The 25,888-nt window shown below is 51.0% G+C and overlaps 1 protein-coding gene across 5 annotated transcripts in view; it reads right to left on the reverse strand.

Moving 5' to 3' along the window:
* The window catches only part of LOC100122300 (optomotor-blind protein), a 67,968-nt gene that overhangs the window by 19,626 nt on the left and 22,454 nt on the right, over window positions 1–25,888 (reverse strand). For 2 of the 5 annotated variants that reach the window (XM_031926095.2, XM_016984732.2), the window contains exons 3-4: window positions 17,264–17,377; window positions 15,870–16,032 (exon numbers count right to left, since the gene is read on the reverse strand). In XM_031926095.2, the coding sequence (XP_031781955.1) occupies window positions 15,870–16,032; window positions 17,264–17,377 (277 nt within the window). Of the gene's footprint in view, window positions 1–15,869; window positions 16,033–16,749; window positions 16,864–17,263; window positions 17,378–25,888 lie in introns of all 5 variants that reach the window. The other 3 variants (XM_031926097.1, XM_031926094.2, XM_031926096.2) reach the window with 3 other exon arrangements.

Below are 25,888 nucleotides of genomic sequence, written 5' to 3' on the forward strand. Positions count from 1 at the left end.
GTCGTGGCAAAAAGCGAATACCAACAATTTTCTTCCCTCCCGCTCGCTCGGCATTATATTCGATAAATCGAAGCAGCAGCGCCAGCCAGGCGCTCGGTTCAACGATTCATCCGGCGCGATTACGTGCGCGGCCGATTTCGGGTCCAGCGCAGCGCGGAGAACGAAAGGAGAGAGACGAGAGAAGGAAAAAAGGGCCTCTCTCTTTTTTGTGTCTCGGCTGGCCGGCGGCAGCGGCGGCGAGAGGCGGAGCACCGTGGCGCCATGTCGCGGGGGGTCTACCTCAGCCCCGTCCTCGAGACGCCTGCCTCATACTGTATACCTGTACACACAGGTGCTTCCCTTCACCGGCCTGTGCACTGCACCGTGTGTTCGCAATTCTTGTGTCGCGCGCGCTCGCTATTTTCTAATTGAAAATCGCTATTGCGGAGAAAGGAATTATGCAAATCAACGCGAGCCGCGCAATTTTCCTCCCCCTCGTTACCGCCGCGCGCGGTTATTAACACGCCGTGCATACGAGCTCGCTCTAGAAGGTGGTGCGCGCACAGGCCGGGCCGAGATTTGTGATTTAGATGAGCGGCTTCACGGACGATCGGAGCACACACACGCTCGCTCCTTTGTTTTAAAAAACCGAGAGAGAGAGAGAGAGAGAGACGGACCCTCGCCTCGTCCTTCTCTATTTAAGGGGCGAGAGCGCCGGACGGACGCCAACCGGCGCATGTATGCATGCGAGATCGAGGATTCTTCCCCGAGTTTTTTTTCTCTCCTTTTTCTTATGTTGCTGCTGCTCCGCTGCGAGGAGGTGTATAATACTCGGGGGAAAAAATCACGGGTTCGGAAGAAGTGCGCGAACGCGGCGGAAGCGTGATTCTCCGCCTCACGTGTGAAAAGTGCTGCGATCGATCTCGGCTAAGAGTGAAAGCAATTAAAGCTTATATCCAGAATTAACGCGTGCGTTCGCAGACAGTTTTTTACTCCCGAAAAATCCCTCCTCTCGCGCCGGCCCGGCACCTACCGCAGAACGATTTTCCATATTATCTCGCACGCGAGCTCGCGGCGTGTAAAGTACCTCCCAGGAGGGACTATCGAGAGGAGCTGCACCGGGCTCGCGCCGTGAGAGATGCCGTGTATTTCTCTGTGTGAGAGACGTAATCGAGAGAGCGGCTTCTCGGAAGGTGGTTCGGAATACCGACGGCGCCTATACTACTCTCTCGCCGGCGAGAATTATTTTACGAGTCGACGCGCCGAGATCTCACCGGATAGTAATTTATTCGTAACGATGATTACGCGCACGCGTTTGCTTATCGGTTTGTTGGTAAAGTGCGATGCGCAGAAGCCGAATGAATAAACATGAATACGGGAGCATCAATCTCGCCGGTAAAACTCCGAAAAAGAGGAGCTACTTTCGCGCGCAGTAGCTTGTGTGCGTGTCTGTGTGTGTAGGGGAAGCCGACGACAGAGCGCATAAATAAGATCTACTCGCGGCGAGAACACGGGAATCCTTTAGGCCGTTCTAGATAAAGAGCCCGGCGCGGACACCTCGCGCGCAGCCGGGAGACCTTTCATCGCGCCGACGCCACTACCGCTCGCGCCTCTCCGATAAAGTCAAAGCTCCGCGCTGGCGCTACTGCTACTTTTTTAATCTCGCGGGAATTCCTCCCGAGGTTACGCCTCGGTTTTCGAGCCAAGGTCGCATTTTTCTGGTCAATACCGGCAGTCGTAAGGGTATACCAGCTTGACTCACGCGTATCGAGAGGGACAGGGCAATACGCCACGACGCTAGCGCAGTATATAACTCCGCGCGACTGCGAGGACGCGGCGGCGGCGGCGGGGAGAGAAGAAACATTTCGCGATGGGTGGCACACAATATCTCCTTCTCCTTCGTCTTTCTTTCTCTCTCTCTCTCTCTCTCTCTCTCTCTCTCTCTCTCTCTCTCTCTCTGTCTCTCTCGCTGCAGCTCATGCGCAGAGAGCCGCTGCTCTCGTGGGAAACGACGGCTCCCGAGTCGTGACGCGCCACGAGCTGATCTCTCTCCGCTCATGCCTGTATGTAGGTATATGTACCTATACGTGTGTGTGTGTGTGTTGCGTGGATTTTCGCGCTAATAGGACCGAAAAATCGAGAGAAAGAGATTCCCGCGTAGCAACGGCAGTGGATCGTAATTTTCAATCAGCTACTGCGGACTCACGCAGCAAAAAACGAGCGACAGCCTAGAATCCGCGGAATGTGTCAGGTACGCGAAGCGGAGGTTAACGAAAGCTCGGCGCAAAAAAGGAGAGGATACAGCAGCAGCAGCAGCAGCAGCATGAGAAAAGTATACGAGTCCCGTCTCTCGGGCGCCTCGCGCGAGGCGCAGTCTGTAATTATATAATAATTCATAAATGCCGGACGAGCGCGGAGCTCTCTCTCTCTCTTTCTCCCTGCTATACACACAGCGCAAAACGTTTTACGAATCCTCGCGAGGAATGACGCGCGCGGATTTAGTGGCCGCAAAACGAGCCGAGGATGCGGCTTTTTCTCTCTTCGTTATCTCTTCTTCGAGACGCTCTGTGTACACTCGAGAGAGAAGCTGAGGCGATATTGTGCGCGCGTGTCGTTGTGAGAGCTGTAGGTAATCCTAGTATAAAGGTCATTATGCCGGATTTCGATCGCGATCCGAAAGAATCCCAGGTACAATTACTCAAAAATTGTTTACCGCACAACAACTGTAACCCGAATTACATAGAAAGCCCGATGGTCGTGCGCAAGTGCAGCGACGCCGCTCTCTGAAAAATTCACACAGCAGTGACCAGAGTTTGTTCTCCGCACGCCTCAATCCTATATCTCTTTCTCCGGTATGCTGCACGGCTTACGAGTCGTGAGTCGATTCGATAAATCGATACGATGCTTATATACCACGCTATCTCTTAATCTCCCTCTCCTGCCACAACTATGCTCTCTACCCTTTTTTCTAGACTCTCCTAGCCCGTACTGCGAGTCCGTTTTACGTAATTCCCTCGCGTACGTGCGTGGGACCTGCGGGGCTAGGAAAAAGCCGGAAAAGCATATTTCGACCGATCGCCCGGAGGGATAAAGCGCTCGGATCACGATTGGCCGCGTGCCGGGGGTATCGCTCCCGTTGGTGCAAAGCTTCGAACCCCCTTCGAATTTCGACCGAGCCGCTATTGGCCGCAGAGTGGGAGATCGCGCGATATACCGCTTTGACCCGATTCGTATAACACACGGCAGAAATGTGCCGTCGAAAGAAACTTCGCAATTACGTCGGCAGCTGGAAAAAATTTCTTCCGCCAGCGGCCCGGGGAAAGCGTCACCGTATGTCGCTACAGATGCTCGAGCGACCCTTTTTTCCACCACCGAGAGCTCGTTTCTATGTTGACCGAAAATTTTTTTATGCGATCTCGAGTGAAAATTTCCAGAATCTAATGCACGACCCGTCAGCTTAGCAACCGGCAATTTGAATCAATGTAGAGAGAGAGAGAAAGAGAGAGAGGGAGAGAGAGAGAGAGAGGCCGGAGGCTAATTAGCGTCCGCGAAACCCCGGCACTCGAGCTCTCGGGCACGTCAAAGCAGACGACGCAAAGTTGCTCTGGCGCCGCGTAAATTGCGAATAGCCTTTCATGAATGGGCAGGTGGGTGGAGGAGGGGGAGCAGCAGCGGAGAAACGGGTTCAGCGAGCGAAGGAACGTCAAAACGCCCAAATAACCGGCGATTTCCCATAAAATTAATGACTCGCCGAGAGGCGCCCTCGGGCTGCTGCCGCTGCAACCTCGGGATTATGAATGGGAAGCCTCCTCCTCCTCCCGCTGCTCTTTACTCGCTGCTGTTACTTATACCAGCGAGCCGAACGTCTCCGCGACGACGAAAAGTCGTCGATCTTTTTTTCCTTCCTTCCTCCTCTGCTTCTTCTCCTTCGTCGTCTCCTCTCGGCCGAGGAGGAAGAGCCTGTGAGAATTTTTCCTATCTGCGGATCTACATAAATTACCTTCGACAGACCGTGTGTTTTTGACGCGGTAATCGCAATGAATTTTCGGTGACAATGTTTCTTTGTCGCGATAAGTAGTGCACTCGCTGCGGAGAATTTACACTTAACGACGCTCGCCGTGAAATTTTTCAATTATCCCGGCGACCACCCGAGTGCTCATTAAAAAACCGGCGCCTGTTTATATCAAATTCAGCTCACGTACACACACGGGCGGCAGAACTGCTGCCGGCGTTACTCAAAGCCAGCTCTCTCACTCTCTCAGCGGGATACGCGACGTTATAATCCCCGCGAGCGCGCTTTCCTCTCTCTCCTCTTTGCAGCGCCAAACGTCAAACGCCGGGGAGTTTTCCGTTTCGCGATACGGCAAAGAAAAAGGACGAGAAAGAGAGAGCTTTACGCGCGCGAGTTATATTGATCAGAGGAGAGGAGATGACTCGGGGGAAACGGAAAAGCGCCGGCTCGTTCCTTCAGAGGGAATATTTTAAGTAGCTGCTTCGCTTGATGCGTGTGTGCACAGGCTTCCTTAAAAGCTTTTAATCAGTGGGTATACACGCAGCGATGTATTACGGCGGTTATTTCAGATAACGGATTAGACGCGTTAATGGATTTAGGATATCTGCGACAAATGGCATCGACGTTTCAATAATTTCGTATTATATTGTATGACTCGTGTCTCGCGTCAAACGGATTACAACTAGCACTTTCCCGCCGATCTTATCTCCCGAGCTCATCGCGGTAGTCGCACGAACAATCCGCGGCAATTATGGTATTTCCTCTTATCTATTTCAGAATCGCGCAGCGTTTTAACGCTATGAACTCAGCGGCGCGCTGAGAGAAAAAATAAACCATTAGAACACGTGTATACTTCACACTCCGACGCTTGTCCATCGCGCTGTCCAATCTGTGCGCGCGATTATACGCGTCGTGTTTGATAATTATTTTTCGCTTCTGGCTTTCAGAAGGTTACTATTACACGCGAGTAACGGGAGCCAAAAATCCCCGGTTGATCGAAATCCAATAAACTCCTCTCAAAGCATTTGTACGGATATAATGTAATCGCCCCACTCGACTCGGTGTGTGTTTCTCCTTGAATTTCGTCCGTTTATTATTCGTCGAGACCGCAAAAAAAACAGACGAGTCGCGCGCGCATTTGAATCCATTTTTCACGAGCGCGTCACTCGTAATTACAGCCCATAAACTAAACTCCGGGATCTGACACGGGAAAGAGAGAGAGAGAGAGAGAGACGGATACACGCGCGCGGCGCGAGAACCTACTCCGCAACGGAAATAATCGCGCGCTCGCTCGATAATAGCGTATCCTTAAAACAGCATTACGCTTAACGCTCGTGAAATAACCGATCATTACTCACTCTCGGCGTAGCTCGAAAAGCTCCGAAAAGGAATGGAAGGACGCGTCGATCTAATCGTCATACATCTGTCCGATCGCGTAAGCGATTACCTCGTTAATTATTCCCCTCCTCTCGGTAATACATCCTCCTCTCTTCTTCTCAAAAGAGAGAGAAAAATAAAACAGAGGAAATTCGAAAAAAGGAAGGAGCAAGAACGAAGAGCAGAGAGCGAGAGAGAAAAAGAGGAGCGAGCCGCGGGGCGTCGTCGGTAATAACCCTGGCGTAGGTAGAGAAGCGACTCCTGCCACCACACCAGCTCTGCTTCGGGGAATCGTCATCGGACGTTTTTGCAGCAGCAGCAGCAGCAGCAGCAACAGCAGCAGGCCTATATCATCGAGCAAATCGGCCTCATCCTGTGCCATTCCGCGCCGCCTCCCTCTTCCTGTGTGCCGGGCAGCTCGCTCGCGCGACAGTAAGAGCGCGACGAAAACGAGAGCGTTTGCGCTGCTAACGAGGCTATGTGCTTCTTCTTCTTCTTCGATCGTGGAACGAGTGTACGATCGCTGCTTTTTTCTCCTTCTCCTCCTGCTAGCTTTTCGGGGTGGGATCGAGCGAGGAACGCCGGAGTGTGATTGCCGTGGCTGGGGAAATTGGCTTTTGGAAAGAGAGAGAGAGAGAGAGAGAGCTGAGAGCCTTTTTTGGGAAGGAATTCTCGAACGGTGGCTCCGCTCAATGGCTTCTAGTTAGGCCGAGTGCTCTCTCGGCTCTGTCGGCTTCTATGAAAAGGTTAGAACGGATTGAGCGGTTTTTTTAAACGGCTATAGCCGGAATTGTATGTATGGCCTTGATCGATCGGAAAGGGAATTTCATTTATTCGAAAAGCCATTTTCTTAATTGAGCGATTATGCATCGACTGTTATTCGAGCGAGCTTGTGCATCCGGTGTGATTTTTTATGGACGATCGGACACGTGTATAATAGTCGGCGCTCGGTTTCTCTCTCTACGATGAAATATGGGGAATTATATGGGAGAGAGTGACGAAAACGAGATGATCCGGTGCTAACGAGCTACGATGGCTCGGGGCTAGAATTTTTTTCTCCTCTACTTCGGAAATTACATAGCTCGCGAGAGCTGGATTTCTTTCGATAGAGCGAGTGTGTGTGGGTATATGGCACCTGCAGAAAGTCCAATCTACCTCGTTTTAAAAGTCGATTTCCGATCCTCCTTTTTCCTCCCAGCTCCAGACCCCGCACGTGCCCACAACGAAATTATCCACGAAAAGAATCCTATATCAAGGAGACATAAGCGCAGGAAAATCTCGCGTGCACGTAAATTTCGCGTCCTTGAGACGTTATTGCTGGCTCTCTCTCTCTCTCTCTCTCTCTCTCTCTCTCTCTCTCTCTCTCTCTCTTTCTCTGATGGCAACGACGGCATCAGAGCCTAATACGCTCTCCAAGAAAATTAGAAATCATACACGGCGGCGGAGTATAGCAGCACGCAAAACTCGTCGCGCGCGCAGCGAGTTTCGCAAAAGAATAATTTCGCCTATGCACGTGCTCATTTTTGCCCAGCTCTCCCATCACTGCGGAATCCATTATCGCGTGCCACTAACGGAGGACACGGGCTGCCGCGTTCGAAAGCCCGTGATTTGGAAGGGCCGGCTATTACCGGTCGCGCGCGAGGGAAAATCAGTGCGCGGAAAGGAAAAAAGAAGGCTCGCTCGTGTAATGGAGAAAGAGCGACGACGAAGCGCGACTCGAGCTATAACCTGTGGTTAGAGAGCCAGCTCGCGTGGTTTCTTTATAGTCGAGTGAAAAATAATTTTTTTTTTTTGCTCGATGTATTCGCGCGATTGCGGGTGGATACAACGATTTTCCTTCGCGAAAAAGAGCGGCAATTCTCAAAGAAATAGTCAGCCAAGGAAAAGGGGCGCCGCGCGGGACGTGTCGCGACTTTGGGATGTCGGGTTCCCGCAGCCGTGTCGAACTCACGCTTCGTTGCCGACGAGCTGCTCTCAGAACTTCTTTTTCCTCGTTCTTTCGAAGCGAAAACTTCGAGTCGAATCGAGCGAACTCGCGTCATCGGCGCACACAGCGCGTAGTCAGTAGATAAAGACGGATCGATCGGCCAGATCGCATATAGCCGGCGAGTAAAACAAACTGTCGCTGCTCTCTCTCTCTCTCTCTCTCTCTCTCTCTCTCTCTCTCTCTCTCTCTCTCTCTCTCTCTCTCCCTCCGAACAGCGGTAATTAATCGGCCGGCAATCTCCGCTCTCCCGCTTTGTGCCGAACCGGAAGGTGTGAGCCCGGCTAGACTCGAAATGTGTTTATTCGCGTTAACGCCGAGCGCTACCGCCGCCTGCAAAAGCCCAAACGCTACGGCTAGATAGAACGAAATGAACACAGAGAGCGATAGAGAGCTGCACGCGCTAATTAATATTTACCCTCCGACAACATCGCGCCAGCCGCGCTAAACTACCGGCTCTGCCACGTGCGTATGCGTGTGAATCTGTTATACGCTGCCCCTTTTGCATCGCGCTCTCGGTATGTATGTGCGCGAGAGATTCGTTTTATTGTTGAAGAGAAGAAAAAACTGAGGCTGGAGAGATTATAGATATGGAGATATAACAGGACGCTTCGACGCTGCGGGATTTAAAATTCAAACGTTGCACAAGAGCGAATTTCAGATTTTGCGTTTATTTTGAGAAACTTGCGCTGCGATCCGTCAAGCGGCTAAAACAACATATACAAAAGCGATAGCAACATCCATTTGAATACATGCATGCCGTCGTTTTCCGCGGCAATAAATATCTATTTTTTAATTTCAATTTTGTACCATCCACATATTTCGCAGCGATCCCTATCGGATAGTTTATTGAGTATACACGGTCGGCGCTGAAAATTTCGGTGTGTGAGAACCGAGGGGGAGGGGACATGGGCAAACACGTCGCGAGCGCTAAATTACATCGACGCTCTCAACCCTACGATCGATGAGCCCTTTCCCGTCGCGCGTATAACCCGAGCTTGATGAAAAATCTATCAGAGACCGAATATACTCCGAAATCGCCGAGCGAGCAAAAGGCCAATCCGAAAACAGCGAATAGCCACGATAAAACGACGAGAACAACAACAACGACAAAAGAAGCACAATCCTCTTTCGCGGCAGATCTTTCCCCCCAGCGACCGCTGCTGCCCCCATCGCGTCATCATCGCACACACACACACACACACACAGTTAACACACTCTGCAGAGAAAGAGAGAGAGAGAGAGAGAGAGAGAGAGAGAGAGAGAGGGAGAGAGAGAGAGCAAGAGCAGAGCTCGTCGAAGCCTTGTATGCGCGCCGCGTATTTTCTCAGGCCGAGCGGGGAGCGAGAGGGTGGGGATGCCACGACCGCCTCTAGGAACGCCCTTTCGGCTGCTACGCCGAGCGCGCGCCAGTTTCTCTCCCCTTCGCGCTCTATACTCTGCTCGCAGTGCGAGAGAGAAAGAAAATAAAACACAAAGATGGGCGAGAGAGCGAGAGAGAGATGCGGTTCTGCCGGTGACACAAGGACGACATACCTATAGCCTCGCCGAGATGGGATTGATGCGCGGCCAATTATCGAGATGGAGGCGCTGCTATTCCTGCGCTATCAAATTTTTGGATTTTCGAGCGAGCGATACACCGTAACGCACGTCTACACGAGGATCGGGAGGAAAATTGAGAGTTGAATCAATCGGCCTGCAGCGAGTAACAAAGCATTCCTCGAGCAAAATACCTGTGCACGCGGTACGGCGCAAAGGCCTGTAATGACTTCTATGTACGAGTAGATCTTGTCGAACGCGCAACAATACCTTTTTGCCCGAGCACACGTGCAAACTCTTCCCATTATTATTATTATTTCCCTCTCCTCCGCTCTCTTTGCTCCTCTCAATGTACAACCCGTACACACACACACACACATGTGCAGGCCTGCAGCTGAACGAAAGCGCAAACACGTCCGCGCGCGTGGTTGTGAGCGTGCAGATGCATTAATGAGTGCGCGTGTGGGGGAGTGCTTCTTTTCGAATTATACATGTAGTGGGCGCTGCTGCCGCCGCCGGCCGCATGCGAGGCGGCCATGCTCTCATTTTTGGGAATTACTATTTTTTGATGGAACATGGTATTTCTTCTGGCAAATTACATCAAAATAAAATACGCAGGGCAAACATGGCGTCTGCAAGGACTAACGCATACACGCGCGCACGGAGGAATCTCCCGAAGAAAGGACTACACACTCCCGCGTGGCGTCATCAGCGCGACCCCTCGATATAAAAGTGGTCGAATGAAGAGGGAGAGGGAGCGCGATAGCTTTGTTTATGTTCGGGCTTTGAGTTTGCCGAAGGGCGAGCGCGCTGTGTGTGCTACTCGTGTCTGTGTGCTCTCTCTCTCTCTCTCTCTCTCTCTCTCTCTCTCTCTCTCTCTCTCTCTCTCTCTTCCGGTGTAAGTTGGTTTTTTGCGCTTCGCTAACCGTAATCAGCGTGATTAACTAGAATATGCTCAATAGCGAATTCCACGCGGACTTTATCGACTGCATTCGCGACGAGCGTATACAGGAAAACAGCGAATTCGTCCTCCCGTGACCGTTTGTTTATGGATGTGTTGGGGGATGTCGAATCCGACGGCGCATGTGTGCGGAGTAGGCTCTCTCCCTCGGTCTCTCAATTGGAGCGATCCGGAGAAAGCCGGGAAAGATAGATGGATAGCGGAGCGGGATCGCTTTACTGCCGAGGCCGTTCGATTCTATTAAGCCGATGTGTCGTTCGTACTTTCCGCCCTGTGCTACTACTACTACTACTACTACTGCTGCTGCTGCTGCTGCTCGCCCCCCTCCGTTTTCCGCGACCTCGTTCCTCTTTCTCTCTTCCCTGCTGTACTAATGCTCTTCGCCCCACCCCGAATGTTGCACGTCCCCGCGTACAATTCAATTTTTCTCTAGCGCTGCGATTTTTTTCGGAAACACAAGAAAACGAAAGTTTGTGAGAAAAGGGCTCGGCTTCGCCCCCGAGTCTCATCTGGGAGATAAAGATCTGGGCACAAAATAAGTCGCGAACGCGCGCGGGGGAGCGAAACGGAAGAGCGCAGTATAACACACAACGAGCGATCGGCTCTGCGAGCTAGGGAGAGAAAGGAAATGGTGGCGTGCCGGACGATAAGAAAGGCCAGCAGCTCGGACGGAACCGTCTCTATTCCGTGCAAGCGCTTTCCTCCTTTGTACCCGCTGCTTTGCGTTTACAAAAATAAATTGATTCTCAACGGGGCTTTCGCAACGTAAATTTTTTCCTCTTATGCTACGGCTAGACTATTAAAATAGTAATCTGCCGTGAGAAGGCAATTTCCGAAAAACGAACCGCAAAAAGAATCCATTCCCACGCGCGGGCCGAGCACCATCTTGCAAAAACTTCTATACAGGAGAAAACCGCGAGAGGGAGAGAGAGAGAGAGAGAGAGAGAGAGAGAGAGAGAGAGAGAGAGAGAGAGAGAGAGAGAGAAGCGAGAGCCTCACCCACACGCGGCGCGCAGTTATATAGCCCGGCGCGACGCGCCTCTAATGGTCTTATGACGAAATCGCGTGAGCCGGACACCGTCGCCGCCGGTGGCCATTTTGCGCGCACACACGCCAAGATTACACGCTTACACGTAGAGAGAGGGAGTCGCTGCGCTCGTAGACTCAGGCACCCACACTTTCTTCGCCGCGAGCTTGTCCGATTTTTACCTTCTTTTTCTTTCGTCTGTTTATACGGGATGACGCAGATTTGTTTTCGATACTCGAGACGACGACTATATTAGGCAGATCGGCTTTCATCGCTGAATATAATCAGCGCGTGTGAAACGCCGAATTCGGAGAGTCAATTATGCAAATTGTCTCACCAGCGCAATTATAAACGTATGAGAGAGGTTGAATTTAAAGCGGAATATTCAGTCCGCGTAACAGGCTCGTTTGAATTCAAATTCTTTAATTTCTCCTTTCCAACCCGCAGCGAAAAAAGGTACACACACGTGCGCGCGAATTACGTTTTAACGGCGTACACATAGGCGACCGCGGCGGCAAATATTTGCGTAGTCCTGGCACGCAACGATCGCATTTGCATCGGCGGCGGAAGGACCGCGGCTCTTTTCGGTTATTGATTTTCCCGCGCGCGAGCCTGTAATCTCCTTCGACGTTCGCTCGGCGAAAAGGCTTTTACACCTCGTAAGTATAGGAGAGCCGACTTATGAATAATAAACACGTAAATGCAGCCCTGAGATGATGAGGAATAATGAAACGAGACCTTTGAGAGCTGCTGCAGCGCATGGGATATTCGCGTAAACAAAGAAAAGCCACGCCGAGAGAGATAATATACAAGTGTAGCACTCGCTGCCGTAAGGAGAGGAAGGAAGGAACGAGCGACGCGCGGGCAATTTGCGTCCATCGAGCGAGAAACGGGCGTGGATTACCTCCGCGCAGCCACACACGCATATGCATAAGCAGATACGAGCTGGGGATCGTTATAATAAATGGGATAATGACATAACGGAAAGGCGCTAACGTCATAATTACACCGTCGCCGGCAGAGAAACAAAGCAGTTTTGGAACGGCCTCTCCCTTGCATCGCTTGGGCTTTCTGACTTATAGTCTCCGGCTAACGAGGGTATACATAAACAAAATTAAGAAAATGTTATTGAACTGTAAAGCATCAAAAATAATCGCGGTTCCATCAGTACACGAGCGTAAGGCGGGAGCGAGCCGTTATTGTTAGATTGGCAATTAATCGGTTTATGCCGGCCGTAAATTACCGTCGACGGCTGAGCGCGGCTATTAAGAATATTTATCATGCGCTCGCTCGCGCGCGCGGAAAAGTCGTCTTTCACCGCATCGATCATTCGTTAATTAGTATCTTATTACCGTATGGCGTGACGCGGGTTATTTAGAGGGAAATCGTCGCCACCTTACGCTCTTTTCCGCGCGGCATAAATTACACAGTCAAGCTGTGGCGTTCGAAGAAAATTTTCCGTCTAAAACGCCAGCAGCTGCTGCGCGTATTACGCGATGATCGCGCTAGCGTGAGAGGTGATAATCGGAAGCGCAGATAGGCGCGACGGAAGCCTCTATTTTGAGGAATTTTAATGCCGCTTTGTCGAGTGTTTGGCGTCGCTCGTGAAAGGCGATAAATCCAATTACAATATGGAAAAATAGTCGGTGCGAGCCAATTTTCTCCCCCGTGTAACGCTCGCTCAGCTTAATTACAGAGTTTCTTTACGGCTTAATTCAAGAAAATCTTATTAGAAGCTACGTATGATTGACATTTCCTCTCTCGTGCGCCGACGCCTGCAAATTGTAATCTCAAATCGCTCGAATTATCGCGCATTTAACTCGGCTCTTAACTTTCTTAATGCCAACCTGCTGCACGCATAATAAAAGAACGACTGCGCTATTCACACTTTTCAGTCCATTTTTCCCCTTCGAGTTAAAAATTCAACGAACACACGGTACACGCGCTCGGTTCACGCTACGGCATATGAATTTCATACAATCGGCGTTACAGCACGAGAGCTGCGTCAAGTTCAATGAATCCGAGTTAGCGTGCGCTATATACTCGCACTTTCTCAGCTCCGAATTCGCGTCGGTCACTGCGTCGCGTTTTTTGCTTTACGAGCTGCTAGATACACAGAGAGCCCCATGAATAATGCATTTTGTTTGTTCGAGGCGCAGATTAATTCGCGCTGCTGAAATGTGTAATTGCGGGATCGAAATAATTTACTGCCTCTACGGTAGCGGTGTACACCTATGGAGTTGAGTGCCAGAGACGACGATGATTGAATTTACTTGGGGATTTTTCCTCTTCACAGAACGGAATCGAGCATCGACGCGAGTATAATACACACGACGCGCGACAACGCTGGGGCCGTAAAACAGTCGCGCGCGTATACACTCGTTGATTACGTAAACACGGTATATGTGCTTAGCCACACGCTCGGTGCTCGCGCGACACGAAACGAGGCTGCCGCTGTCGCATAATTCAGCGGCGCGGTGTGTATACTATACTATAGCACACACGATGTCAATCGCGCTAACGAACCAAAAACTACGCACGCGCACCTCGCTCTTTTTTTTACGAGCGTTATCTAAGGAACGGAAAATAGCTTCCTGTGCCCGGAATTCTAGGTGTTTCGTCCGCGCACGTTTGTTCTCTCTCTCTCTCTCTCTCTCTCTCTCTCTCTCTCTCTCTCTCTCTCTCTCTATACTCTTTGTTTTTTACTGTGTCGCACACAGAATGGGCGTTGATTATTTTACGGCGCGGGTGACGATCGTTATGTGCTTTTATGGCTCATGCGCGTGAACATCGAGTCTTTGAATGAACGCAAGAGCTCGAGTTTTGCGTGGTTGGCTTGCGTACTATCGTTAGATTTTTATCCGTCGATTTGCGCATTTTTTATTATTTTTTTTTTTTAACGCGATCCTGATGTTAAAGCGATACTTGAAAATTTCAACGCACATCTTCACTCCACGAGAGCCCTTCTCGCGTCGCGTAAAAAAGGACTACTTTCACGCTCAGGAAAACCGCGGACAATGGAGACGTCCCACGTACACACACACACACGGGCGCGTTCACCGGGGCGCAAAACAAGCGGATCCTCGGACGGGCAGCTGCTACCGCGCACGCTTTTCGGGCCTCACCGCAGGCGCCACTTTCCTCCGCCTGTCGTCGCTTTTGTGCCGATCGTCTCGCGAGATAACGAGGCGTTTTTCCCGTTCCCACTTCTTCTCGAGAGTCCGCAGAGCGGCAAATGAGTTTAGCCGGGGCTTTTTGTCACCTTCCCGCTTTTTTTTACTCGGCAGTGTATAGGATCTTGGTCTTTTTGCGGCTTATCTGATTATTAAGATCAGCCGGCTTCTTGACTGAGAGCCGAGCGCGAGATCCGCCTGGGCGTGTCGGCGTTTTCCGCTTCAATTTCCGACGCTCCGCAGTTTTACGAGGCTGATTTGCGCGAGATAATCACGGCGCGTTGGCGGGACGAGTTGAAAAAGTTTCAAACGGAGTATACAGGGTGGTATAGCGAACGCCACGGGCGTTCCCGGCGTGGGCGGCTCGACTCGATCGAATCTCCGGGGCTCGCGGGTAATTTTCTCGCCGAGGATGAACCAATTTTTCTCCCAGAAGGTTATGTCATATACCGACGGAGAGAAGCGGTGTTGTAGCTATATAACTACCGTACGCGTAGTCCACGTGAAAGAGAAGGAGACGAGAGGCGCGCATTGTAAGGAGCTCCGCGCGGCAGTTCCCTTTTGAAAGGAGCCGGTCTTGCAACGTCGCTGGACCGGTAAAGGGGATGCGTGTGCGTGTATGCGCGCGCGTCTCGTTTTTTCTCTCTCCTCTACCTCGTCTTCGCTTTCATCTCTTTCGCTCTCTTTCTCCTTCTGCAGCGCGAGCTCGATGTCGTTACCCTTTCCCTTTCCTGAGCGCACGAGGCGGCGGCCCTGTCGCCAGGTGAAACCCGCCGCCGCCGCTGCTTATTAGCTCGGCTCGAGCCGAATCTACGGCTGCTAGTTCGAGTACATGTAGTCTCCACTACGTGTGTATGTGGGTTAGATCGGATGCCTATATGCACACACGGCCGGCCACTTACGAGGTCGTAGTGCGCGGATACCGCGCGGGAAGAGTAAGAAAAGAGAGCCTTTGCGACGCGCCGCTGCAAGTGGGCTACTAATGCTACGCGACGTCTCTTTCTCCTTCGCCTCTATATTATACGCTGCGCGGATTCTTCTTTATTTTTCTTTCCTCGGCGGCGCAGGACATGTTGTTTCTGTCGCCGCCTTTGTGCTGGCGCGCTCCTTTGCGGCCGATCAGATGCGTTTGTGTAACCTCCGATTTTTGTGTGCGCGAGTATGGGACTGTTGTTCAGGCACGTATGTTGTTTCTAGGGCCCTCCTCTGCGGATGAGCATTAGTACTAATATGCGCCGTAAATTAGCGTACGCAAATCCCGGCGAAGCCAAAGAACGCAAAAGCGTGGGCCGCACGGAGGAATAGCGTATTGGGATCCTTCAAAAGGCGCCGCGGAAAGGATTCGCACGGAGACGAAGCGCATAGCTCTCATCTCGCAAGGGAGGGGGTAGCTAATAGTCGCTGCCGCTACTTGACGACGAAATCCACGCAACCGCGTGCGATATAGCTTATAATCCGGGATTACTACTCGGTGTCGGCCGGGCTTTCAAATCCGACATGCCTCGGTGCGCCTCTATGCGATGCGCTCCGAGAGCGATTCCGCGACAACAAGCGCATGTGTGTATCCAGGTGACACGGCTCTCGGGGACTAATGGATCTCCCGGAGATCTTCATCGGGCCGTCTGCTCAGCCCGGAAATGTCAAGGGTGTCAACGACACCGGGGATTATCTTATAGCGGGACTGGGATCGCTAGCTGCGTGACTTTAACGAAATCGTCGTGTAAGGGAGAACGAACCAAATTGCAGATGATGAATGATTATATGCGATGAACTTAGAAACTAGTATAAGTAAGTAAGTTTTGGCTGGCGTTACGTACAGTACTTACAAAGCCGTGCTTGTCGCTGATGTTGTTTGTCAGCTTGAGCTTGTGAAAGCTTACGACTTTTTGCATCCATTGCTCGCCGCTGCTCGGCGAGTCCGGGTGAATGTACATCCTCTTCGGCATCTCCGGATCGGCCTTGCCGGCGACCATCCACCGGCTGTGGAAGAGAAGCCAGAGTTAGTCAGCTCGACGATTGACCGCGAGGAATAACGCAATTCGAAAAAACATAACAAGCAGAAGACGCCGGAGGTCGGATGCGACGAAAAAAAATACACTGCGACGTTAATTTCGAGATATTAGCGATATTAATCTCGAACAATGGCCGGCGCAATGGCCGAGCAACACAATCTTTCCATCAAACGTTCAATCGAGCGCAATTTTCGAATTACACTCGAGTCCCGGCCCTCTAACGAGCGTTTATGAACCGAAAAATTCTTGGACGGATTAGCATAATACAATCAATTATTGCCGACGACGAACGCCCAGCAGACACCAGAGACGAATTGGAGAGTCGGCTCTCCCACCGAGATTGATTCAATTGAGGGTTTCCCTTCGAGAACCCCTTCTGTCTGTGCCATGACCGTCGGAACGCGCGCAAATCCGAATACACACGAGTCCCTCTGGTTTGTTTGATTAACCGTCATTTGGGATCATTATCTCGTCGTTAGACAGTCAGGTATGCCATATCCGAGGAATTGTTCGCAGCGCAGCCTACGCGTGTAAAGAGGAGGTCCTAAAAAAATAAGCAAGGAAGGACAGCCCCGCTGAGAAAATACTCGTCCGGCTCGTCGGGGACACGCGTGCGTTAGAGAGGAAAAAAAACAACAACATAATGGATGCCATGTCAGCTCGCGATCAAGTCAGCAATAGTCACCTGTTGTGAAACTTATATCGGTAATCGTCCGACGCCACGATGTCCATTAGCAGTGCGTACTTCGCTTGCTCGTCTAATCCGGAGACCCTCACTTTAAACGGGGGAAACATGCGTCTGCGAACAATTTGCAATCGCAAAAGCGACACCCAACGACATTAGTATACCCGTTCACTTTATGCATATTACGCCCTCTCGTCATATTTTCACACACACACACGCACATGTCATGAGGATGTAAATCTGCACTGCGACCTCCGCGTTTCCTCTGCTTGTTATATTAATTCGAGTGTGCCCGGTTTGTCTTGACGAGCGCGAGACTCCGATAAAATCGACCGGGGGATTACACAATTATTTACAAGTGTACCGCGAGATTAGATAGTTCAAGGGGATCGTCGTCGATTTTATTGAAAGACCTGCGGCGCCGCCAAGACAAACCGGAGCACGATGTGTGCGATGTCTCAGCTCGTTATCATCCGCTCGAGCTGAGGCGATGATTGTCGGAGTTTGTCTCTACCTGTTATGGAATTTGTATCGGTAGTCGTCGGCCGCCACGATGTCCAACAGTAGAATATATTTGGCTTTGGCATCCAGCCCCGATACCCGGAACTTCATTTGCGGGAACATCTGTCTGGAGATCCGATTGAAAAACAACGTTAATTCACATGTCATTCGTCGAAGAGCAATTAAAATCATACCAGATACTTATGAGTAAATTCAAATATTTTGACAACACCTTGCCGGCACTTGATTTGGCGAACGCGACCAAGATGGCGCTGAGATCGCAATTAGCAAGCCCATACGTCCAACAATGGAATTACGCAACAGTCCGTATCGCGCTGTCGCGCAATATAATCTCGAAGACGGGCAATTCCAGAGACACATTAGGCAAGTAGGCGACTGAGCAAATTACCATACGCCGGCCTTCGGTCAACGAACCTAATGTACACACACACACTCGCACGAACGAGCGAGCTTGGGCGCGTGAAAAACAACGGCGGGAAAATCAATATATGCGCGCCAGAGCCTTAAGACGCCGCTCTGTAGTGTAGTGTGAGTCGATAAAAATTCTGCGGCGCTCGAGAGGGAGAGAGAAAGAGAGAACGTGCGCGCGGAGAAAAGCAGCACGCGGTTTTTCGCGAAGAACCAGCGAGAAAGGAGAGGCCAGCATCGCACGGAGGGAATACACGCTTAGATGACTTTCGCGCGGGGCAATCATTCGAGAATGCTTGTAAATCGCGAAATGCTCTAGACGTCGCTCGCGGAATATATGTTGAGGTAAGGGGAGGGGGGGGGGGAATTCGCGGTGGATTTGTACGTGCCTTAATGGCGTTTCGACAGTCGCGCAATCTCTGATGAGGCTGGTTTCGGCTCGCGCTGCAACGATGATTTCTTAAGCTTTGTTTTATTGCTCCCGAGAGCTGCGCTGTAAATCACTCTCGCGGCCTGTAGGAATTAACCGGATTAGAGTTGCTCGCGCGGCTTTTATACGTATTGAGTGATTTTCAGAAAATTGGGTTGTGCAAGAGTGAACATGGTGTTGATTTTGTCCTAACCTAAAAATCCTATGATGACTTCTTGAAAAAAATAATTTAACTGAGAAACGAAGCAACATCAACAATACCACCATTGCAATCGATTAAAGAAAAAATCTCTATCAAACCCTTCTATCTCATCTCCTCACTCGCTACACACAAGAGAACCGGCGTTGCGCGCGCATCGCGCCAGACGACGCTGCGACTGCATGTGCATGTGCGACAAAGTTTGTCGTCGCGGCGGCGATCACCTCGTGGTTCTCGCGGCCATCTTGCGCCGGTTATCGAACAGTGGCGCGCACCTCGGCGCTGTCTCTCTCTCTCTCTCTCTCTCTCTCTCTCTCTCACTCGCTCTTGACGAGATTAAAACCCCCTCTATGCGGAGCACACAACCTAACCTTAAAAGTCATCAAGCTCTGACGTTTAATGATTTTTGCGCGCTCGAACATTTCGTCAGACGCGCCGCGGGGATGAATTTCAAGTTTGTTATCGATATACGCTTACGGTATGACATAACGTTTTATTAATTTACACTCACGGAAACGGGGGGAGCCGCTGCGGATTAATCTAATAAAAGCTGAAACTGTGTAGAAAAGACGCGAGTTGCGCAACGCCGAATAGAAAGTTTTACAAGTAATTTTGACGTTTACAAACTAATATTTCATTCGCGATTTTTACGTGATCCGTATTAACGCGCGCTTTCTCCTCTCTCTCTCTCTCTCTCTCTCTCTCTCTCTCTCTCTCTCTCTCTCTCTGTACCATTTTCGAGCGCTATTTTGCAAAGCGCATGACTAATCCCATACATGTGCGTTACGTGAAAGACGCGAATCGAATTATATCACCGGCTTTTCTCGGTATCGCAGCCGAAATCCTCTCCATTAGCTATTCCGAAAATCCCTTACTCGTCAATTATACGAGAGCGGCGCCGACAGCCCGCGGGATTCACACCCGAATCAGCAGCTGCAGCACACACACGAGGCCGCGCAAAAAGGATCTCTCACACTCCGTCGATTCGGTAGCATATCGCTGACGAGGTTCAACTGCACTTGACATTGATTCCCAGCCGCGAAGCTTAGCGGCGCGAGAGACCACCCGTGTAGCGGGCGTCGAATCAGCGCGAGAGACGCGGCTCTCTCTCCCGGCTCAATAATGCCACTTAATGAGGGACTAAAGGCCGATGCCGCGATGCGCCTCGATATACATGCGCTTCTGCGAATAAAACTGGCTGTTGTGGCTCCGGCTCGGTGTTATTGTCGCCAATTGCCGCTTGTCACCCGAAATTCAGTCGCGCTACGCTTGCGCAATCACCGGCTTATTTTTCGAACGCTGCAGACGCTTATTAATGCTCGTAGTTGGCCGGCGCAGCATTTCGGTCAATATTTTCTCAGGTAAAAAGTCCGTTATAATACGGAATATCGCGGAGAAGCAGCCGCCGCCGCACCTCTCGAGTGCTATTAGGCGAACGAGCACTTATACGAGTGCTATGGACGCGTAAGAGGCTGATTTTTTCTCTCGCGGAGAAACCCGCCGCCGCTGATGTAGTAGGTGTCCGAACGCGCAAATAGAAAATTTCGGTCGCGATTCTCCAGCCGCTCGGATTATACGTCGCTCGCACGCAGACACACGGAATCTGTAATATCATCGTCGTTTTAGAGGAGGGCAAATAAAAGCTCGGTAATTCCGTTTGGCCTCCGCAAACATTTGCCATTTCGAGAAAGGCTCGTCGTTACGGGGCGAAATTGAACGCGCGGCTGTAAATACACGCACATATCCGTACGGGCGATCGTCGTAAAAAGCCGTAGTACAGCCGATAGTTGCGGACATTAGGTAAAACGGCCGCGTCTTCGAACTGCGCTTTTGCAGTGCACGAGGCAAAAAGCTGCAGCGAGTAGCTCAGGCAAATGACGAATGCGCTCGAGCGAGATATAGAGAAAGTTGCTGCAGACGGCACGAAGAAGCCGTAAAAAAGCAGAACGGCAAAAGCAGTTTATGCCCCGTGAAAGAATAGCCGCCGCTATCTCTATCTCTCGTGCGCGCGCTCGTTCCTCTTTTTCTTCCCCCCGAAGAAAGACGCACACCGCAGCACTGTAAAACCGTCAAGATTTGAGCATCGAGCCTAATGCGCTTCTCGTCGCTCGGCAAACATATCGGGGCCGCAACTTTATATACGATCCCGCAGCAGCAGCTCAGAGAGCCGCAAGGAAGTTAGCGATTCTCCTTGCGTTCGGCAGTGCAGCGAAGGCATGCTAATGGGGAGAGTATAGCCAGCTATCGAAGGGGGCGACGTCTGTCGTCTGGCCGCCGTCGCCGGCCAATTACGGTAATTAGGCGCCATAAACGCACTGCAGAGAGAGAGAGAGAGAGAGAGAGAGAGAGAGAGGGCAGCGAGGACGAAGACAATGGGAAGAAGCCCAGCGTCCCTCTCTCCGCGGCTCTTCTCTCTGTGTACACACGCATACAACGCGGCGATAATGGGATTTTCGGAATTCCGCTGGGCGCGAGAGGGCCAGGGATCGCTTCTTGGGCCATTATTTTCCCATTATGCCCGGTGACAATGACCGTGAAACCGAGCCGAGGCTGCCTCCTTCTGCTCCTCGACTTATATTGACAGACCGCCGAGCCATTCTTCGCGAAAGCTTCCGATTCTCGGCCCCGAGGGACGCGGCGCCTCTGCAGGACAGGGTCTTATGCAATGACTCCTCGACGCCGGATGACTTGCAGTGTGCCCCGGCGAACTTACGGCATCGATCTCCAGCGATAAACGTTGTAAAATAGCAGAGGGACGCGCGAACGGATACAGCGCACGAAACGAGCCCACAAAGGGACACCTCTCCTTCTCTCTCTCAGCTCGGGGGCATGGGAAGGGGCGGAGGGCGCAAATAAAAAGCGCCGATTTAGATCGGACTAGGAGAGGGGGGGCCATCTGCCTACTGTGCGCGCGATCATCGTCAAAGCGATCCTCGAAATCCGCCGGCCGTGTCAGCGTATTATGCGCGCGAGATCAGTCCATCCGCTCGTGGATTTTTATTTCTACAAAACGGCCTTTTTATTTATCGGCGAGAAAAAAGAATATTCGTCGAGAGGGAGCTCGGGCTGTATCGTATCCCAGGAGAACGCGTCAAAGGAACCGGAGGTGTCCGGACAGCGTGATCGCGTAAGCCGGATAATCCTTAGGTGCCGAGTGATCCTCGACACATCGCGGCTGCCGTGGACGTGTATGAAAAGGCCGACTAAAAAGCGCCGAGTGTCGATGACCCGTCGAGATTTTCTTCCGTTTCTTTTTTCCGCTCTCTCTCTCTCTCTCTCTCTCTCTCTCTCTCTCTCTCTCTCTCTCTCTCTCTCTCTCTCTCTCTTCCTTCTCGGGGAGACGAGGAGCTCTCGCGCGTAATTGTTTTACGATTATGGCCGGTATTAACTCTCGCTCGGTCTTTTTAATGGAGTAAATAAATTACGCGTTTTTATCGGCCTCGGAAAGTAACACGTCGTTTTTCCCACTGTTTTCGACCACCGTAAACACGCGTATGCAAAATCCCGGAAAATTTTTCAGCCGTTACCATGCACGACGTCGTGTGCATCGGATTCGCATCGACGACGGGAGCCGACAGCCCGACGAATAAATCCTCGGAGCGTCATGCGCTCTCGCCTTATATAAGGAGAGCCGCGCAGCGCGTTTTGTCTCGAAAAACCGGGCGGACAGTAAATAACTCGCGCGAGGGATGCATATCCATATAACGCACACAGGCCGTGTGTGTGTACCGAGAATATGAGTCGAGCAAAAAGCGCCTTTTATCGAACCTGGCGGCAATTTATAGTCGCTCGATCGGTGATCCTTCGCCGAGATATAATACACTGGCGGAGGAGAAAACGCCGACAGCGCGCGCGGGGTTAACGTTAAGTAGCCGCACAAAGAACGCACAGGGCAGAGTACGGCCGCGCATAATAATTTCAGCGTATGATTGCACGCGGGGCGAAAAATGGACGGGCGCAAAATCGAGATTGAAATTCATACACTCCCCCTCTAAAAACGACGATCAGCTTACTTTTTCGCTGAAACGTAACAACGGGAGCGCCAACGCCCTTGGCAACGATTACACACCTCCGGTAAGTCCGTCTCCTGCATCCGACATATATCATTGTCTCCTCCGGGTTAATAAAAACATCAGGCATCGATGTTTATTCGCGAGGCCGCCGTAAATATAAATCCGCTTTCCCGTACGTGTATTTACGACGCGTCCGCACACGGTAGCGCGGCTCGATTTATTTCGCGATGATTTGCCGCGGCGGCGGCGGCGCGAGTAAGCTCAATTAATTCTAACGATGCGCCGCCGCTGGACATCGTAAAGGAGAGACGCGTTTTACTATGCGTGTAGCTCTAGCCGCTAATGCTACCGGCGGTGAGATCCTTTTTCGAAACGAGAGAGAGAGAGAGGGATGCTTTATGGGGATGGATATTGAAGCGGTTAGTCGCATTCATTAGGGATTGAGATGTCGGTTGATTTATCGGAAACTGCAATTGTTGCAGCGTCGATCTCCCAAAGAGAGAGTATAAATTAAATCCGCCTATCCAATCGGGCTCATTAAGATAGCCGGGCTCATCCTCCAGCGAATAATAAACAATAATTAATATTTACAAATATCCCGGGGTTCTGGTCGTGACACGAGCCGGCGATAAGATAGAGAGAAGCCGGGCAGTTTCGTCATCGACGATTTATAATATCCGCGCTGCGGTGATCCTCTCGCGCGCCGGCGACAGATTATCGTTCGCCCGGCGATAAAACCCGGGCGCGATTCTTTGGCGGCGGCGGCCTATCGCGAGGAGATATCGCTCTGCGAAGCGGTAGCCGCGACGCGCGTCTTTCATTTGGCTTTACGAGCTTGCTGCTGCGGCTCTCCGCCAAAGACGCATAAAATATATCCAGTCCTTCGCGATAAATCTGCGTATAAATAATTAACTAATGTCCGACGGCACGATAACTCGCCACTGGCTCCTATGAAGTTGGATCGAGGAAATTATTATTTCTATGTGGGATACGAGTCTCGAGCTAGTACGTTGTAGGTATACTCCGAATTTGATTCCTGGCATTGATCATCTATAAGGCGCGACAAATGTACCGCGTAATTAAGGACTTTGCAAAAGAAACGGAAAAAGGTAAACTGCAGGAATACATTGCAGTGCGGAGACATTAAAGACACGTATTATACACGGGCGCGCGTGTTTCTGCATGCAGCAGCGCGCAAGAGCCTCTCTCTCTCTCTCTCTCTCTCTCTCTCTCTCTCTCTCTCTCTCTCTCTCTCTCTCTCTCTTTCTCTCTTGTCGAACAAATCGGTACAAACGATCGTCGTAAAGCAGTTAAGGCCCCCAAGGGCCTTATAATACTATGCGCCGGGCATGGAGCTCTCCGTCCGAAAGCCAAGATGAGGAGGACCGATAACCGCCGCGCGACCGATCTCTCTCTCTCTCTCTCTCTCTCTCTCTCCTTCTTCCCTGCGCTCTTTATCTCCTTCTCTCTCTTTCTCCTCGGCTTCGAAGTTGGACCCCCGCAGCGCGGAATTTCAAAGTCGCCTTGCGCTCCTCCTTCGTTTGTTTCTGGCGCTCGCTGCGGCCGCAGATAATTTAGCTGCCGTATCCTAGTTTTCGGCCTTACGAATTTATAGTAGGTGAAAGCCGTGATGAAATCTCTTGACGTAATTTTTTTTCTCCCTCCTTCCTGTGATCGCGTTCGTTGTTTATAGATAGCCGCGGTGAGAAAGAGAGGCGACGTTGTATACACAGAGTCGTGCGAGCAGTAAAAATTCGGGATACAACGCGCGCGCGGAGCAGATTTGAATAACAGGTTGTGATTTAAATGGGAACGTGGCCTTTTGGCTTTTATTGTGTTTGCGCGAAAATCGATAAAAACTAGACGAGGAGCGATCGGGCCGAGAAGTAGATGAAAAAATATGCCACCTGTCCATGTGTATTCACGCTCGAGCTGGGGGCTTTGTCTCGCGGAGGCAGCTCCGTCGAGATTTCTTCAGACTCGAGAGAGAGATGAGGAACGATTTAATCTGGACACGTGCTCTCTCGCGTAGAGACACACGACGACAAGACTAGGATGATCTCTCTCGGATCGATCGATATTCGGGGGGGAGATACCTGTTTCGTTTAATTAAACCGGACGTTTCTCATTCTTCTTCGTCTGCTGCTGCTGCTTCTCGGAAAGCGTCGGATCCGAATATTTTCGTGCGATATTATTCTTCTGACAGGCTCGCGGGAGATTGAATAATTCCGGGCTCGCGCAATTACGATTCGAGCGCGCGGGCAACATGCAAAAATGCGCCAACGAAGACAAAGTCCTTCAAAGGGGCACACGCAGTCACATATATTGTATTTAAATCGAGCGCTCGAGAATCCGAAAATAACGAAAACGAGGGAGAGAGATTAGATGGCAGATTAGATGCGCGCGAGTCGCCCAGAGAAAAAGAGTCGAAGCAGCGATTGGCGTATGTAATACATATTTCAAGAGGGCAGTGCGAATCCAAGCCAGGCGCCAGCTATGCGGCGTTTATTTGAAATTCGGATTTTGCAGAAAATGCTAAGTGCCTCGCATTCTCTCTCGATACTGTACACACTCTTTCTTCACGCGACTTTCGCTCGAGGCGCTTTTTTCGAGGCCTCGCTGAGCGTTTATTTGATATAAAGTGCTCGCATCCGGGTAACGGAGGTGCGTGTATACATTGTCACGCGTGAATGTATAAACGAAGAAACTCGGCAAGTGGAATTTTCCGACAGATGCTGGACGATTTACGAGTCGCGGAATCCATCAGTATACACAGTTGCCAGCTCGTAATAGAAAAAAAATAAGCGGAGGTTCAGGCACGGCAATTTTCGAATATACTCATAACTCGTCTTTAAAAAACATAACGAGGCATGGGAACGAGCGGAGGTAGAAAAGGAGAACTACGAGGGCACAGCAGCCCGGGAGAGAGAGAACCGCTACTCGCAGCCGCAAATGACTTCCCGACATTTCGACAATCAATTTCCAGCGCCTCTCGGTCAAGCAAACAAAAAAAAACAGAGCCAGAAACGCACGCACACTTATAGGCTGATTCCTCGGCGCCTCGTCCAATCAGCAGCAAAAATACCCGCGCCGAGAAAACGAGCCGATAATTCCCGCGCACGAAGGATCCGCTCACGAAAATCGTTGCGGTCAGCTGGCGCATCGCTTATTTGCGTTTGCATAATTGAAAAGAGAATAAAAACACTCGCGCGCGCGCGCGTGCATATAGCTATATAGGTATACACATCGCTCGCCAGGGAGAGAGAGAGAGAGAGAGAGAGAGAGAGAGAGAGAGAGAGAGAGAGAGAGAGAGAGAGAGGGACCGACCGGCAATTTCAGTGCAACAGGCCCTGCTGGCGCCACTCGTTATTTATATACGGAATGGTCGGTGTCTCGGGGGAGACGGGGAATGTTAGGTAGACGCGTACGCCACCTCAGAATTTCTCACATGGCCGAGTACGAATTCCTTCGAGGTTTCGTTATAACAGTTGGTATAAATTCGCAATAACAGTTGGTATAAATAAAATTTCGAGTATAATTCTTCCCTCACTTTCACCCGAAAGAGCG

The sequence above is a fragment of the Nasonia vitripennis genome, chromosome 3 (genome assembly GCF_009193385.2).
Source record: "Nasonia vitripennis strain AsymCx chromosome 3, Nvit_psr_1.1, whole genome shotgun sequence".
In the NCBI taxonomy this organism is placed as follows: domain Eukaryota; kingdom Metazoa; phylum Arthropoda; class Insecta; order Hymenoptera; family Pteromalidae; genus Nasonia; species Nasonia vitripennis.